The sequence below is a fragment of the Gymnogyps californianus genome, chromosome 6 (genome assembly GCF_018139145.2).
Source record: "Gymnogyps californianus isolate 813 chromosome 6, ASM1813914v2, whole genome shotgun sequence".
Taxonomy (NCBI): Eukaryota; Metazoa; Chordata; class Aves; order Accipitriformes; family Cathartidae; genus Gymnogyps; species Gymnogyps californianus.
In genome coordinates this window covers 14,445,698-14,462,111 of record NC_059476.1, presented here as the reverse complement: position 1 = coordinate 14,462,111, position 16,414 = coordinate 14,445,698, and the positions used below count along the sequence as shown (strand labels likewise).

The window sequence follows — 16,414 nt, the reverse complement described above, 5'->3', positions numbered from 1 at the left end:
ACTGCGGGCTAGAAGGACAAATGGTATTTAAATAGCCTTTAAATCAGCTGAGACAACTATTCCCAGCTCAATAACCGTATCAGCTATTCATTTCTTTCCAGGGGCATCTCAATTCCCCCAGCAAGCCCTGTTACTGGCAAGTTTGCCGCTGGGCTGTTTTTCTGAGGGCAGGCATCGGGGGGTCTTTGCTACTAAAAGCCAAGTCTTGCAAGCACAGCTGCACCGGGAGCTCCAGCACAGCTGCTGAAACATGGGAGGCACGGTCAGCCCTCACAGCCGGCAGCTTAGGGCTCCTCCTGGAAATCTGGTTTTCTGCATCACCTCCAAACTTTGCCACCGCCGGCTTCTCCACACACCGTCCGGGATAGCAGCAGCAGACAACTGGCCCGTGTTTACTTCGAAGAAAGGACGTGCCATTTCTCCCCAAGGAGCCGATGCTGACCTTTGAGAACAGACATGTTGACAGAGCCACGTTCAGATTTCCTCTGAATTTTCCCAAGCTTGTTTCAGTTTCAATCCTGCTCTTAAGGAAGCTGTTTTCAAACCAAACCCTCCATCCCAACTGCTGGAGTAACTCCATCCCCACAGTCCTGTGACTATCAGGGATGGCCCTGAAGCCAAGCCCTGGGTCTGAACCTCACGGGTCAGTTATGGAGCCAGGCCCCTGGTCTGGAGGAGGATGCCACAGCAGCTCCCAACATCTACAGCAGGGTCAGGATGCTGAGGCCCAGCATCCCACACCGAGGGAAAGGGAGCAGGAGAAATTTGATCCTTGCAACCCAGACCATCCTGGCCAAGGCCAGCACAGCCCAGAGCAGAGGGAGGCACATGCTTTGACTGCACAGCCCAGATCCCCTGCTGTCAACACAGCCCAGCGGGAGCAACGCCAGTAAGTAAAATCTTCCCCTTTCTCCCCCTTTGCCTTATGTTTCAGTGTGCACTTGCACCACAGCTTGATGCAACAACCCTCTGCCATGCTGTTCCTCCCCACCTCCTCCCCTGCCCTATTCAACTCCACCTTCTCCTCCAGCTTTCCTGCCTGTTTCCATACGCACCCTTAGATGCACACACATAGCCCAACAGAAACACTCCCTGAGCTCGTCAGAGGCTGGGAATCTTTTTAATGCAAACCTCCCACGCTGTGAGAGGGGCAAGCTCCATCACGCGCAGAGCCACATCAACAGCCCTCCTTCCCTTCCCACAGTGCCAGGAGCTACACGCTGGGTGGCACCTATGGAAGAGAGCATCATGCATTGCAGAGTGACCCTGCTGCTGTGGATGGCTGGGAAGACCAGGCGACGTCTCTGCTCATCCTGCTAAAAAGGCCTGGCAGGTTGAGGGTTAGGAGCTAGCATTTCCAAACGCAGGAGCATGCTTGCCCCATTGCATTCTCACCTACACTCTTCACCACTGATAAATTTAGTGCATGCTTGAGCTTGTCCATTCACTGCTCCTGCAGAGCTAAAAGCATGAACGTTACAACACGAAATATCACAGGTACTACAAAAACAGTTATTACTCAGTTAGACTGCACTGGACCACCAGATTTAGGACTGTAGGTCTCTCACTTGGGCAATTAACCCAAATTAACTAATGGAGTGAATATACACAATTCCATCAGAATCACATCAGGCATCTATCCTGCAAGTACCCTGCACCGATTCCCCCTTTGCTCTGCCCCAGAAAGCCGGCACCACCTAACTGGAAATGAGAGTGGACGTTATAACGTTTGATACAGCTTGGGGTAACAGAGAAAGGGATGTTTGTACAGAAGAGCATGTAACAGAAGAATGATCAATAGCAGCAGCATTCAGATGAACTCCAGTCTAAGAAAAGCAGAGATACAGACTGCAATTACTGTTTTTTTTATAGTACCATTTTTGTTTAATGTCCTCTTCAATGCTCAGTTACTCCATTATAGCACTATAAACAATCAGGATGACCCTAGCAATAACAAATGAAGCTCTTGATGTTTTATCGTCAGCCTGAAAACAACTTACATCTCTTTCCGCTCCCTAATAAAATTCTTGATATTCTTTTTTTTTTTAATGTTCTAATTGGCTGCTACTGAGTTCCTCTTTCTGTGCCACTTTGAAGAAAACCTGCTTAGATCAGCAGACCACATCAGGCAGATAATTTTTTGCTGATACCCAAAGCAAATGCTTGAACAGAGCCTTGTTTATTTGCCTTTTCAAAATTGTGACATTTCAGATGTCTCCTTGCAGCCAAAACATCTGTGTGGGTCATTGTGCAGAGAGACGGCAATCTGCCTACCTAACATTCCTGCTACGGCTCCGGCGGGGATGTCATTCGCCTCTCGTGCAGCCAGAAACACAACGTGGGATTATGGCACGCCGCTAAAGCCAGCTGCTGTGTTTTGCCTTGGAGAAAGCTGTATTTTGCTATTGTGAGAAAGGATCCTCCCCCAGCTCCACACACAGTGACCCAGCCATCCTCACGGGAGCAACAGACAGGCCGGTATCTGAATGCAGGGTTTGGTCCCTCTGCCAAGGCTCTGGTCCTGTTCATACTCTGACTCCAGGCACCAAGTAACACAGGCATGAAATCAGACCAGAACATTTGGAGTCGCTGGATAAAATGCAGAAGATGAGCTGCTGATGATTCAAGCTAAGACACCAGGCACTGAAGCTTGGTCACATTTTCCCTGCTCACTTTGCTGGGGAGAGGGTTTCTCAGCAGTGAGGGGCAGCACCCAACTGGGGTTATAGTACCTATAAAAAGCCCAAGGTGGTACTGAGCAACTGGAAGGGTGATATGGGGAGCAGGGAAAGAGCCATCCTTCATACTTGCCAGCTGCAAACTTCGTTGTTGCTTTCCAGCCCAGCATGGCCACTGGGAGGGTGAGCTGGCTGCATCCCCACACTTCTCCACCTTATGCTCTGGGTAATTATTTATGCACACGCTCAACTGTAAATCCCCATCCTGCTAACAGCCTCCAAAAGCACTTTCCAGCAAGAAAAATGTGGGCTTTACATCTATAATGTCTTTTACTGCAGAGTGGAAATGCCAGGAGTTATCCCTGCTATCCCAATAAAATAGTGTCCTTTCTCAGCTCCTTTGGGGACAACAGGAGCATTGCTGAACGACCAGCTCAGGACAGGATTCTGCTACCACCACCAGCAAATCCATCAGTGATGATGGGAGACCTCAGACAGCATCCAGAGAACGTGCCTCAGTGAGCCACCAGCCCGTCGTGAGGGTCAGCATTACCTATAGGCTATGTTCACATCGCTCTCCCAGTGATGGGCACCTCACACTCCCCCATTCTGCATCACGGGCAAGTGCACAAGGAAGCAGCACTTAAAATATTACATTAGGAGGTGGCTTTGACCCCACATGGTGCTCAGGTGCAAATGCCTCCCCAGGGTGAAAGACAACAGATAATTGGACTTGACAAGCAATTTATCGTAATGCTTTCATCTATGCAGAGTTAATTCAATACTTTCAATCCTATTTACTGAAACTTTGGCACCCACATGTATTCTGCTGCCATCATTTGACACATGCTCAGCAGCAGATGTGACTTGGCTACACAATTAAATGATGCAGCAACGCCCTGATTTAATTTAAGCCTGTATTTATAGATCTCTAGCCCTCACTGAAGCAGCACAGGGCTGACACTTGGCTTGTTGCATTGGGTTCTGTTTGCTGTACTTCTCACACCTTCATGGAGCAAACTCCAGCTTCCAAATCCCATGGTATGTCCAGTCTCACTGCCCTATTACTCATCTTGAAAACAAACTGACTCCCACTTCAAGCATACACACTGCTGAAATAGCACAACTAAATGCTTTTGGGATTTGAATTCTTGGGACAGAGCAGCCTCTTACTGCCTGCAGTGCCTAAGAGGATTTGCTAGGAAGTGTTTCAAAAAACCCAGTATCTAGTAATTCAAGGGCTCTCAAAACCACTGAGCCACTTCCCACAGAGACAGACGTATGGGGAAGGCTGGGCTCTTTTTTAAAGAAACATGAAATTGCAGTAGTGAAATTAATTATCTGTATTCCTCCCTCCTTGCCCCTGGGCAGCCCCCCGGGTTTCCCCATGGGTCCTATCCAGTGTCACTGTCAACACCAGGCATTGCAGCCCTGATTAACTCATTACAAGCCAGCCCTTGTTCCTCCACTTCCAGGCAAGAGCAACTGAGACACGTGCAGGCTTAGGAAGCCCTGAAGTGCAGCTCTGTTGTGGACACATTGGGATGAGTGGAGCTGGCAGAGACCTGCAGACTCCAGCTGTTTTGGACACGAGTGGTGCCTGTGAATCAGTCAAGCATTACTCACAGAGTGTTTGCTTGATTTTCTGCTAGAAGGGCCACATGGGGATAAGCAGGGACATTACCAAAGTAGAATGATTATGCTAAGGTGACATTACCATGCATGGTATCAGGTCGCAAAACCGAGGTCCAACCAGTGCTAGGTTAGAAGTTCAAGCTTCCACCAAAAATCTGGAAGGCACAGGTCATCCCCTTATCTGAAGCAAATTTGCTGTTGAGCAAGAATCACTGCACATCAAGCCATAGGTTTCCCAAAATGCAAGGGTTTCCCAAAGTGCCCTAACCTTTCATTTGCTTTTCCAACTCCCTTTGCCGACTTCATTAGAATTGTAAATACAAGTTGCAATTCAAGACCCAAAGCACTTTTCCCTTGCATCACCTAGGAGATGCTCAGGCAGCATGAAAAGCCCAGCAAAAATAATAGAAAGAAAAAAGAAAAAAAAGAATCACCTATCACCTCTGGGAGTCTAAAAGCACCTTACGGCAGCCTGAGCACACAGGGCCTCGTCCCCATCTTACAGCTGGGAAACTGAGGCACAGATTGCCACAGTGCCATGCTTACAGAGACGTGACAAGACTGTGGAAACCCCAGGTGAAGACCTCAGTTTCAGTAACTGTGCACCTCACGCTGCAAGAGCTATAGAGGCTATTGCAGAGGGCTGTCACTGCTCACGCAGTGGTGGCCCTGACAGAGATCCCTGGGAGGGAAAAGGGTTAAGGAAGGGAATTTTGTTACTTTCTTGTCGTATTTTCTCGTGGGGGGAGAAGCGTTGTGCAAGCGAGAGTTTTCCACTGGCGCTAGGCCCCCTTGCACTTATCAATGGGACCTTTCAGGACTCACTCCCTGATTGAGACATCATTTCCTGTCCAACACACTAACCCCATTGATAACTCCATGCTTGATGGGAACTTTTCAAACCTACCAGGAAAGGCCAGGAGACCCAGAAGAACATATACATGAAAACAGAACTGGGGCGAAAAGAAAAAGAAGAGAGAGAAAGAAACAGTTTTGGCCGTAATCCGCATGCTGACAACAAATGTTTGTGATTATGGAGCTGCGCATCTTTGGCAGGTACATCAGACACAGAGAAGCCACTGACATGCTCTTCACAGCAGTGGGACTGGCAGGCCTGGCACTTCAGCCCAGTAAGAAGTGGAGAGGGGCACAAGAGGAAGCTTAAGAACATCCTTCTTTTCTCTTCCAGCCACACAGCAAACACAGAAATCAGGACTGGCCATAGAAATGGTGCCGTTTTCCACCAGAAAAGCCAGGAGGCCTTAACAGATATAGCTTGCAAAACAGGCTAGAGACTTCAGATGTCCAAGTACCAGAAAAAAACACACAAAGGGGAGCAATGACGAAACTAGGACTCTTCAAGATATCTCAGATCAGTTACCCAAGGGAGGAACCCTTTTTTTTCCTAATTTATCATGGCAAAAATGCTCAATGTTATTTCCCAGGACACAGCCCAGTCAGCTGTGTACATCCTTAACACTGTCTGTGAGGACTCACTTGATATTCTAACCACAGCCCAGCTCCAAACACAAGCTCCAGCCCAAAACTGACACTTCCCCCAAAGTTAAGGAGTCTGTCAAACCACAGCTTTTGTTTTCACCCCAGGCAATTACAGTTTTGCTGCCTACAAAGGTATGATGATACCAAGGTATCAATGGATCTGGATTATTGCTAAATAGGACACCGGCAGAAAGCTCTCCTCACCTGTGCAGGTGCCTGAGAGCAGTACCAGAAATGAACTAGCTGATGCCCACACTGAAACTTTGTAATTTGGACTTTTCCCGTTTCCTGGCTTCAGACTTCGGTGAGCAGCTATCCAGAAAGAAAGCTTTCGATGAAATCTAAATATACAGGCACAGAATACAGCAAAGGAGCTGTACAAAACAGCAGGAGCCAGGACACTGGCTGGCTGGGTAGATGGTTAGGAGGAGGGTCTGGAAGGTTTCCCCTACCATCTCCATTACTGAACTGCTGTGGGAGTGTGCAAAAGCTCTGTTGTTCTCAGTGATTTGGGTAAGTAGTTTCTGGGGGCCCAAAACGTAGCTCTCTTTCTGTTCTAAGTGCATCTGAAGTATTTAAAATTAGATCCCCTCTCCAATAGGAACCATTCATGAAAATGTCAGCTTTAAATGTCTTTACAGTGCAAGTTACTCACTGTGAGCATACCACCCACTTATCTTATACCCTACAAGGACAGAGTCTGAAAAGTTTCAAGATCATGACATGTAACAGATCAAACAAGCACAAAGCCCTATTTAAAGGCACTATTAACCCAGCTGGAAACATGACTAGAAGCGTGAGTAGAAATAATATTTTACGTTAGACAAGACAGACTTACTTGCAGGTCAAAGAACTTGCTGTATCTCCTGTAGATGATCTGGGTAGTCAGGTCAGACCATGTTACGTTGATGATATAGACCTGTTCAGGGAAAAGAAAACACAAGTCAGTGTGGGCCATGAAGCACAGGATACATCCAAAGGCTGGTCAGCATAGGTTAATTCCACGTCTCACTGGCTGCTCCTGCTTACAATGAGGAACATAGCCCTGGGTGCAGGACTAGCCTAAATTAAAGCCATTGCCCTGTTGCAGCCTTTAGCAGAGATCTCAGGAGAGCACCCAGTGTTCTCCCACCTGTCCCCATCACCAGCTCCCACCGATTTTGCTCTCCCTGGAATTAAAGCTTTAATTGAGTGATGGCACATTTCTGGTCCATGGTAGCACACCCTGCCCTCTACCTCTGCCTGTTTCGAGGGTTGCAGGGCCTGTTGCAGGCATGGCTGGGAGAGCTATTCCACCCCTGAAGCAACAGCCCATCGTGGGCTGCTGATCTCCAACCCCATGCTCTGGGTTTTCCTTGTATATGGAGATGCGACCGTGGCCCTTCCCAGGCAAGACATGGCTCTAGTTCAACAAGGAAATTCAAAGGGAACTCAGCTCCAGGGGGTTGTAGGATTACAGCTGTGCAACACAGCTGCTTATGCACACCCATACACGCATGACAACAGCTCAATCCCACAGCACACAGCCCTTGCTGAGTCACATCGTACCACTCAGCACCTTTGGAGCCTATCAGACTGATTTGATGGTGATGTAAAGCAGGTCAGTGAGAGTGATGCTGTTTTCTTACATCGGTGGAAACAGCAACACAAGCCCAGAACAAGCCCAGGATTTCCCTTGTCCAGCCCTAGTCTATCCCCAAAACAATCACCTTACAGAAACACTGTTTTACCAGAAGCTGTGATAAAAAAAAATTATTCGCACACGCATGCACATACATATAACACACAAATGTTTCCTTTTGACCCTAGTACCTCCAAAACATTTAAAAAAAGGAAAAAATGAGCCAGATTCTGCTCTCTCATACACTTGCCTTTAGGCCAAATGCTGGTTCTGCTGCCTTGATGACAGATACACAACAAGACTGCAGCAAACACAGGATGGAGCCATCAAGGGTGACCACTGAGGGTGACTACGCAATACCAATGTAATGTAAATCACAGCTGGGCCAGCTCCTGGGTCTTTAAAGCAATTTCCAGGTTTCACATTTGGAGTGAGATAAGGATCTGGCAGAGGAAACAGGAAAGCATCCCTCCTCCCTCAGCCCCAGCGCTGCAGCAGGGGCTCTCCCCTTTTGCTATGGGATGCAGAAGTGAAGCTGTCTCCAGCAATGGGAGATGGATAAGCATCACCCTCTTCTCCATATCCCCCAGGACACTAGCCCATCTTCCAAGGTGCTGATGGAGGGTAATTGCTTCTGTGCTTTTAACGATAAAAGGTATTGCATGAAAACCCCTGGAGGGATGTTGAAGAACAGGCTTAACAATGCTTTTCCGAGGACCACTGAGGGATTTTTCCCTTCTTCTTTCCCAGTAGGACAGAGGTGTCATCTGATGTCCTGGAAACCATGGCGGTCCTACAGCCTCACTTTCCTCCCTGCTTGTTACGACCACGTTCAGTCCCCAAGGCAGTTTGCTCCCCGTCTCCTGCAGCCCAGTTTCATGGTCTTTGAGAACTGGACATGCTGAGCACAGGCTGTTAAGGAGATCTGGGGCCTTTCATAGAGCACTGAGGGTAAGGACTAAGAGCCTGAATTTGACTCAGTTATCATATCAAACCTATCTGCTGCTCCCACCAGAGCAGAGACCATCAAGGCTGGCAAAGGAAAGACTGTCCATGGGTGAGAGCACGAGTCTCAGCAAACCCAGGTTATTCCTCTGCTGCGTCTCATATTTCTCCTGGAAAACCAAGCCACCCAACCTCCCTCCTGCAGTACCCATATACGCAAGGGTGACACCAGCCCTGCCCTGCTTCTTGTAGGGGAGATAAGACTGCGTTACATCAAGATTTCAGGTCCCCTTTAAAGATCTTACCCGTGCAGACAAGCCAGAGGAGTCAGAGCCTGGGAAGGAAGCTGCTGTTGCCAATTTTCAGGCCAGCCACACTACACTGAAGAATATTTTTCCATGTGTTTGTTGGGGGGGGGGGGGGAGTGTGTAGCTTCACTCTGAGCTAATTCACAACACAAATATTTCTACTCCTTCTCTATCCAACAGCTACTTTCAGATGGAAAATCCATTCGATTAAAAACAGATCATGACAGATGGGAGCTGACTGGGATCCAAAAGCAACTTCAGATACTGTAACTTTGGCCCCGGGTTCTCACAAAGGGGACAAGACAGGGATAGGAGAAACATTGTACATGCAAATAAAGATCATATTTTTTCTTTAATTATGCATGTTTTCTCCAGAAGCTAGAAACAAAACACAAATGCCGCAGACATCCAGGCTTTTTGAATTTCATGGCACTTCAGGCTTCCCCATGCTACTCTTCAGAACCCATAAGAACTGTGTCCCCCCGAAATTTTTAACAGCCTGCAAGTCTGCTTGGTCAAGATCTAGTCCAGACAGCAGTTAATCCTGCTTTAGGAGTCCAGCATTGTTCAGTGGTGCAGTAAGTGGCACAACACCTTATCACACGAGAGGGGGCAGAGCAGGGTGCGAAGGCATATTCTGGGCAAGCAGTTGGCTGTGTTTGGTGCAGGGAGCGGGTGTAGGAGCAGGACCCCACTGCATGGTGCAGATACAGCCCCAGCTCTGAAATCCAAGCTCTGCGGGAATGAAGCTGCCGCTGACTTCACTCAAGACAGGATTTTGCTGCACATTTAAAACAGCAATTAAATCTTTTTGAGCCTTAGGTCTCTTCAAGCTCAGCAAGTGATGAATCGGGCAGCATGCAGATGCACTGACTTCTATTTCATGGGAAGGTCATAGCAGGAGCACAAAAAGCCTTTAATCATAACCCAGAGCTCTCTGAAGTAAGAAACGAATGGGCTCAAAATCTGCTTGGCGGGACGCAGGTGCAAAATCTGAAATGGCTATTGATTTTCTTTGCTTGTTTGTGTACATCAAATTGCTTCTCGAAAGCCACCATTTAAAATAATGGGGAATAACTGTTTGCTTGAACAAGATCTGGAAAACGCCAGATTTTAAAAGCAAGGTCTAGAGGTTTCAAAAGCCTTAGATATCACATTTCTCTCCCTCAGAGATCAGAGTTTGGTGATTATTCGCTTCTGCTGCCTTAGTCAGACCCATAACCTTTTCATGAGCAGCAAACATTACATCAGCTTACCTCGTCATTTTTTCTGCTCAAATCTTAAAACGGGTCGCTGTGAAAGCGATCAATGGTATCCCATGGGAGAATGAGAAAAGCAGTCCTGGGGGAGCCCAAGGTCATGCAAACACAACGGGACAAGGAGGCAGCAGGAAATATCAGATAAATATGGAGAGCCGTCCCACACTCGAACACCCGGCAGGCCCAGCATCGCTCTGGCGAGCTGCCTGCAGAGCCAAGGGAGGGCTTTCTGGCATCCGACAGCTCCCCAAAACTGAGCCACACGAGCCATCGCTCCAGCACACAGCTGGTCCTGCCCACGGGAGAGTCCCAGGTCCTCGGCACACTGCTTCTTGATAAAAGAAGATAAAAATCAAAGCATCTTACATGTCTTAGAGCAAGCTCTTCCATGTAAGTACAGTGTTTTCCTACAGTCCATACATGCACAGAACTAAATTTTAATCATGATTGCAAATTACAAACTACTACAATAATTAGTCACTCAAGGTAAAAAGATCTACTTTATGTATCTGCCATGTTTATGACCTTAAAGGAGTCAAAATGCAGCTGCTATTCAAATGCTTCACTTGAAAAATTCTTAACAAAAAAAAAGTCCTTAACAATAAATAATAATTGAAGTACAAATTACAAACAACTCACTGCACAATCATTGGGTGCTCCAGCTACTAAGAATGTTCAATTTTTAATTTCACAAATCCAGTCTTTTTTTAGTCTACTATGTATTTTAAAATAAATCCTTCTTCAGAGAAACAAGAAGTGGGCCTGTACAAACTGGAGAATATTAATCAGGAACTGAGCTTGGTAAGCAGCTCTTAATATTCACGCTGCATGAAAGAAGGTGCAGGATGTCAGGGGGATTTTATCAGCTGCTAATTATTGTTTAATTCTAGCTCTGGGAAACTTCCATTTTACCCACCACAGAGCAGAAAATCTACTGCAAACTGAAGTTATTGCTCTCCCTTTACTGCCTACACCAAGCGATGAGGAGAGATGACTTCCTACTACAAAAAGCATTCACTCAAATGTCATTGGGCATGACTTTATCATTGAATGTCTTGTTTTCAATGGAAAATATCCAGTTCCAGCTGGCACAAACCCCCGAGATAAAGAATTCAGGTTATTCTCATGTGACCGATTTTTCAATTGGCTTTTTAGAGGCTAATGTTTTGTTTTCTACAGCCAGATGAGCTGGAGTGGAAGATAAATGCCTGAAATGAGCAGCCTGATGAGACAAAGATAAGAACATCCACAAATACACGAGCTATTGGCAAAGACAAGATTGAATAGCAGAGACTAGAAATATCCCTGCACACATAAGAGAGGGTGATGTTAACCTTTAATAAGTAATTACAGTAAATACCAGCTATTAAGAAAGTTTTATGAATGCAAAAAACAACGCTATGGTGCAATTTGTATGCAGATACCACCACGACAGCCCCTTTCATCCTGGAGAAAGTCAGCTTCTTCCAAGTCTCGTATTGAAGTGTTGGATGTTTGTCCTCCAGTGAATCACAATTGAGCTGGAAAAGACACTCCTTTTCCCCGTATTCAGATGCTATCACTGCCTGTGAGCTGGAAACTTTCCATCAGCACAGCTCAGCATGTGAACGCTCCCTAGTCCGCTTCCATGCAAAGTCAGCCCAACTCCCGCAAGGCCTGCAGTAATTTCAGCTGGTTCATCTAGCTGGTGGAGTTTACATTAAAACAGCTCAAACTGCAGCAGCCCTTCACAAAGTTAACATCCATCTGTGCCATAAATTACCGGAGTACGGGCACTCCACCGACTTACTGTTTGCATAACCATTTTAATGTCAAAGATGTTCTGATGAGCACAAATCAGTGCTGGCCCAGACCCAGATTTGGCGTGATAACAGCCTAGAGAGAGCACTTTCAGTACCCACAAGGCCAAAGCAGCAAAGCTGCTCACCTTCCAGAAGCAGTGTGGTTGATTTTAGGTACCACCTTCTACCCCACAGGACACTGGCACCAGTAGCCAGGGTTCCCCAGGGTAAGGGCCCCCAGCATCCTCAATTCCTGCCCTATACAAGAGCCAACATGGCAGCAGGGAGAGTAAAATGCCCCAGGAATAAGCACAGAGAATGTCAGCCCTCCTCCCACACACATCACCTGTGCCTTCACTTGGCTTGGATCACATTTGACTCTGGATCCAGCCAGTGCTGCATGGGTTCCTTGCCCAGCTCACCAGCATCCAAAAGGCCCTGAAAAGCACTGAGAGACCTGGGAAATTCCCACAGAGATTAAGTCAGACCCTCAGCCTTGAGCCCACGGCGAGTCGACCACCGGTGCCATGCAGTGATGTCACCTTTCAGCACGACGGTCTCCGAGGGACCACAACTCAGCTGGGGCAGGGCCAAGGAAGAGCTATTTTCAACCCCAGTCCAGAGCTGTTCTCACCCCAGGAATTTGAAGACTGAGCTGAGAAACAGAGGTGAGGCTCGGAAGAAACATGAAACCCAAGCAGCCCCAAACAGGAAAGCTTCTCACGGGGTGGTTGCTGCCGTGGCAGGGTGCCTTAGAGCAGTCCCGAGCACGGGGGCTGACGCAGGCTGCACACAGGTGCGGGGCGTCTGGCTTTTTCATGAAGCAGATGTGGTTTCACGGACATCCCTCTACCCGGCTCGCATTTCCATTACCAACAGGGGAAATGTAACTGAGAAAAAGCCAAAATGACCCACGGGTCTCATGGACAAATGTTGCACGTACCTAAGTTTTGGAAGCAAAGCAGAGTTACAGTATGCTGGGAGGGAACAAACTGGACGGCCCCAGTGTTTGCCAGTTCTCATCTGTGAGCAGCCACCACACAGGCAATTTAAGCAGGACAGAGCAATTCCAGTTTGCGTCACAATCTGCAAGCTAATTTACAGTCTAATTAAACATACAGAGAGAGGAAAAAAAAAAAAAAGAAGGGATAGGAGAGTTTTCCTTCCTTCACTGTTTTCTTTTGTGGATCTTGTTTCAGATCTGAACAGCAATGCAAGAGGATTAATGCTAGATTAATGCTGCTTCTCTTTTCAGCCATAACACATCAAATCTGTTCTGTGTACAAGAAAAATAAACTCATTTCTAGCTCTGAATCCAGCCATACTCTGAGACTCAAGCTGGGTCCTTTCTAGTTTAGAAAACCCCACCACTACTGCTTCCTATATAGGCACAGACCTTCCTCCTGGTGGAGAATTAACCAGGATGAAATCCATTTCTCTTTGCCAAATCCTAGTACTTAAACACAAATGAGAATAGCAAACAACTGCCTCAAGCCAGCCAGCAGACGTCCCTGAGAACACAGGAAGAGGAGCTCATTTGAGTATGGAGGAACCTGGCTAGATATTTTTGCTGGTTTCCTAGCTTCAGGGCTACGGACCAGACAAGTAACAGGGCTGTGTCTGAATGACGAATCCAGCTCATGGTGTTTACACAGGCAGAGTAAGACAATACCTAGCCTCCCATATTTTTCTCATACATTGATGAGGTTTCAAAGCCCACGGTTCAAATTTCTATTTAGTCTCATCTTCACCCCTCAGGTTTTTGGCATTTGCCAACTTGGGTTTTTTAGCACTGACTTCAGGCCTTCCCAGCACCTTCCTGCTAAGAAGATGCTAAGAAGTCCCACACAATCAGAGCAATAAGCCAAAAGGGGAAAAATCTTCCCTGCTGCATTTCTCTCCATGGTCATTTGCATGGCCATGAGAGGCATAAAAAGGTAAAAAGTGGAATTTGCACCTGTGATTTGCAACAATAACTTGACCAGAGAGCTGCAGAACTGGAACAGCTGGGAGCCCTGCAGCTCGGTTACAAACCACCTCCGAGCCTTTTGCCAGGCTTGTTTGATTACTTCATTTAACTTCATCCTTAGGGGTGTGTGAGCAGAATACGATGTGTCTAATTCTTACAGACATGCAATATCTGTGTTGCATTAGCAGGGCTTTGTTTGTTTTTTAACTGATATCCTGGGTCACGTTAAAGACCTGTCAAGGCTCCTATCTTATCTCCAATATATCCAATAACTGGAGCTTACAGAAAGAGAATAAGAAACAGGACTAGTAAAGACTGGTCACTTCCCTGCTACCACCTCCCAGCTTCAGGAAGCAGAATAGCAGCTTCCCTGCAAGGAAACAGCAGACAAGGGAAGATGACAACATCCACCCGTTAGATTTACCTACGTGCATGAGGGAGGGAGAACGTCTGTGCAGAGTACATCATGGACTGGTATTTCTGTTTCCAATCTGTTTCTATCAGCCTGCATTTACTTTCCACATGTGATGGAACTATTTGTGAAGCAGAATAACCACAGGACTGAGTTTCTGCCATTTAAGAGTTGACAGACGATTAGAAAACACAACATGTAAGCCTACAGAGCATTAGAATAGTAGAGTGACAAACGTAAAATGGAAACAAGAACATACAGGCTCTCTGTGAAACCTTGCTCCCTCGTGGCCTTCTCAAATACCCTACCTGGGTCTGAAAGAGGCTGTCTACGGCAAGCAAATGAAAACAATCCAGCTGCACTTGAAGGTAAAAAGTTTTCAGCTTATTGCCTCTTAAATCTGGATGCCACCTGAATTATAAACTATTTTAACTCAGTGGTTGTGTCCTTCTCCCCAGCAGGTGGCTGGTGTTTCATGAGGACCCCAAAATACGAGAATGTCCTGGTGGAAGAAGAGAAACTCCATTCAAAAAAAGAAAGAGAATTGGGAAAAAGCAACGATCAACAGACAAAACAGACCCTTGAATTTCAAGTCCTTCAAGTAAGTTTCACTGGAAGGCTTTGAATGCAAAAACTGCATCAATTTCACTAAAATGGTTTTAGAAACTGATTTGTAGTTGAAGTTGTTCTGAAAAGAAACATATCACCCCTGAAGAGTATGGCTCAATGTAGAAGTCCTCAGTGCCAGTGCTGGATGTGGAAGTGAGGTGGAGGTCCCTCTAGCCAGTCACTTCTCATCTCTTGACAGCCATCATGTCGGCCGCAGGGTAAGGGATACACACAAAGGGAAAACGGCACTTCCAAAAAATTATTTTTAAAAATGAAGATAATTTCATTCCCCGCCCTTATTCTCTACACAGGAACAGATCTTAAAAATTGACTCAAAACGGGCTTCATCCTGCTTCCACTGAAACTAATTTTAATAGGAAAGTATTAAGGCCAGCTATGAGCTCCTTTAAAATCTCTCCTTAGTTTATAACACATCTTTCTAGCTTCAGCTACAAGAGATCACTCTGCTGCCCGGTCAGTGCTGGTACCATTCAGATGACGGCAATGTTTGTAAATTAAATCCAGCCCCGGTCCAAGTGCAACCTGCATCAGGTTTTGACTGCCATTACAGAGTCATCAGACCCACAGAAGCCAACGGGAAGAGTTTCATTCCCTTCACAGTGCTGGATCAAACCTCACATGAAAGTGGGATTGCTAAACACCAGAAGGATGCTGCCAAATCAGAGAGACTTAAGAGAAAAGCAGCTGAACTGAGTCCGGCACAAGAGGAATTGACTTGGGGGATGTTCAAAATGAGATAAATAGAGCTCTGCTCATATTTAAGGCAAAGGGATTTTTGTCATCGAGTGCCCTGGGGCCAGGGATACAGGAATAGCTTGGTCAAATGAGAACTAACAAGAACCTGCTTGCTACTGTGTTAAATGCATCAAGGTTGACGAGACACAGAGAAAATATGATCTGGAAATCACTGTTTTCCAGTTAACACCAAATCTCACACATCTTTGCACAGAGTTATTTATGCCTGTGGGAGACCTCTCCAAGTACCTTTCTTTCTGCTCTGAGAACAAGGGCCCGTCTACGTTGTACCAGCAGGGTTGTACTGATGCGTTTTCTCAGTTATGGAGCTCATATACAGTGCTAGAGCATACACAGCTTGTGGCCACATGAAGACAGAGCACACCATGATATTGCTGACCCTGTTTCATGTACGGGCACAGAGCAGATTTTTGCACGCTGTAGATATGTAGCCTTACTTACACAAATGACAAAAGCTCCCTGAGCAGTCAGCCTTACAATTGCAAAGAGGTGTTGCTAAAACCCAACCTCCCTTTCAGCTTCTCATGTTCGGGATTCCTGCTCTGCACCAGCACTTGCATGAAGTTTATATTAGCATGCAAATCTTCCGGCTTTGATTTGTAACCTTACATATGACCCCCAGATGCAGTGTTGGAAAAGCAAAGCAAGGGCCTGGGAAAGGGAGCAAAACTCCTCCAGGCCCTTCCAGAACAATGACAAAGCTCTGGGACATTCTTAGTCCAAATAATGGAAATTCTCCTGGGATTTTGCCATAGAATAGTGGGATAATTTTTTTTTCTTCTCATTTTGAGTCGAGGGAAACAAAAAGTTCATGTAAACCAAGAGACCCTCGGATTCACAAAGCCAGACTTGAGGGGTACAGTACTTTAAGTGTGATCTACAGTCCCTGGAAAAAAAAAAAAACAAACAAAAAAAAAAAC

General features: G+C 46.4%; 1 protein-coding gene across 2 annotated transcripts in view; it reads right to left on the bottom strand.

Moving 5' to 3' along the window:
• Positions 1–16,414, bottom strand: part of SH3PXD2A (SH3 and PX domains 2A) — a 262,150-nt gene that overhangs the window by 208,068 nt on the left and 37,668 nt on the right. For both annotated transcript variants that reach the window (XM_050898788.1, XM_050898789.1), the window contains exon 2: positions 6,652–6,732. In XM_050898788.1, the coding sequence (XP_050754745.1) occupies positions 6,652–6,732 (81 nt within the window). The remainder of the gene's footprint in view (positions 1–6,651; positions 6,733–16,414) is intronic.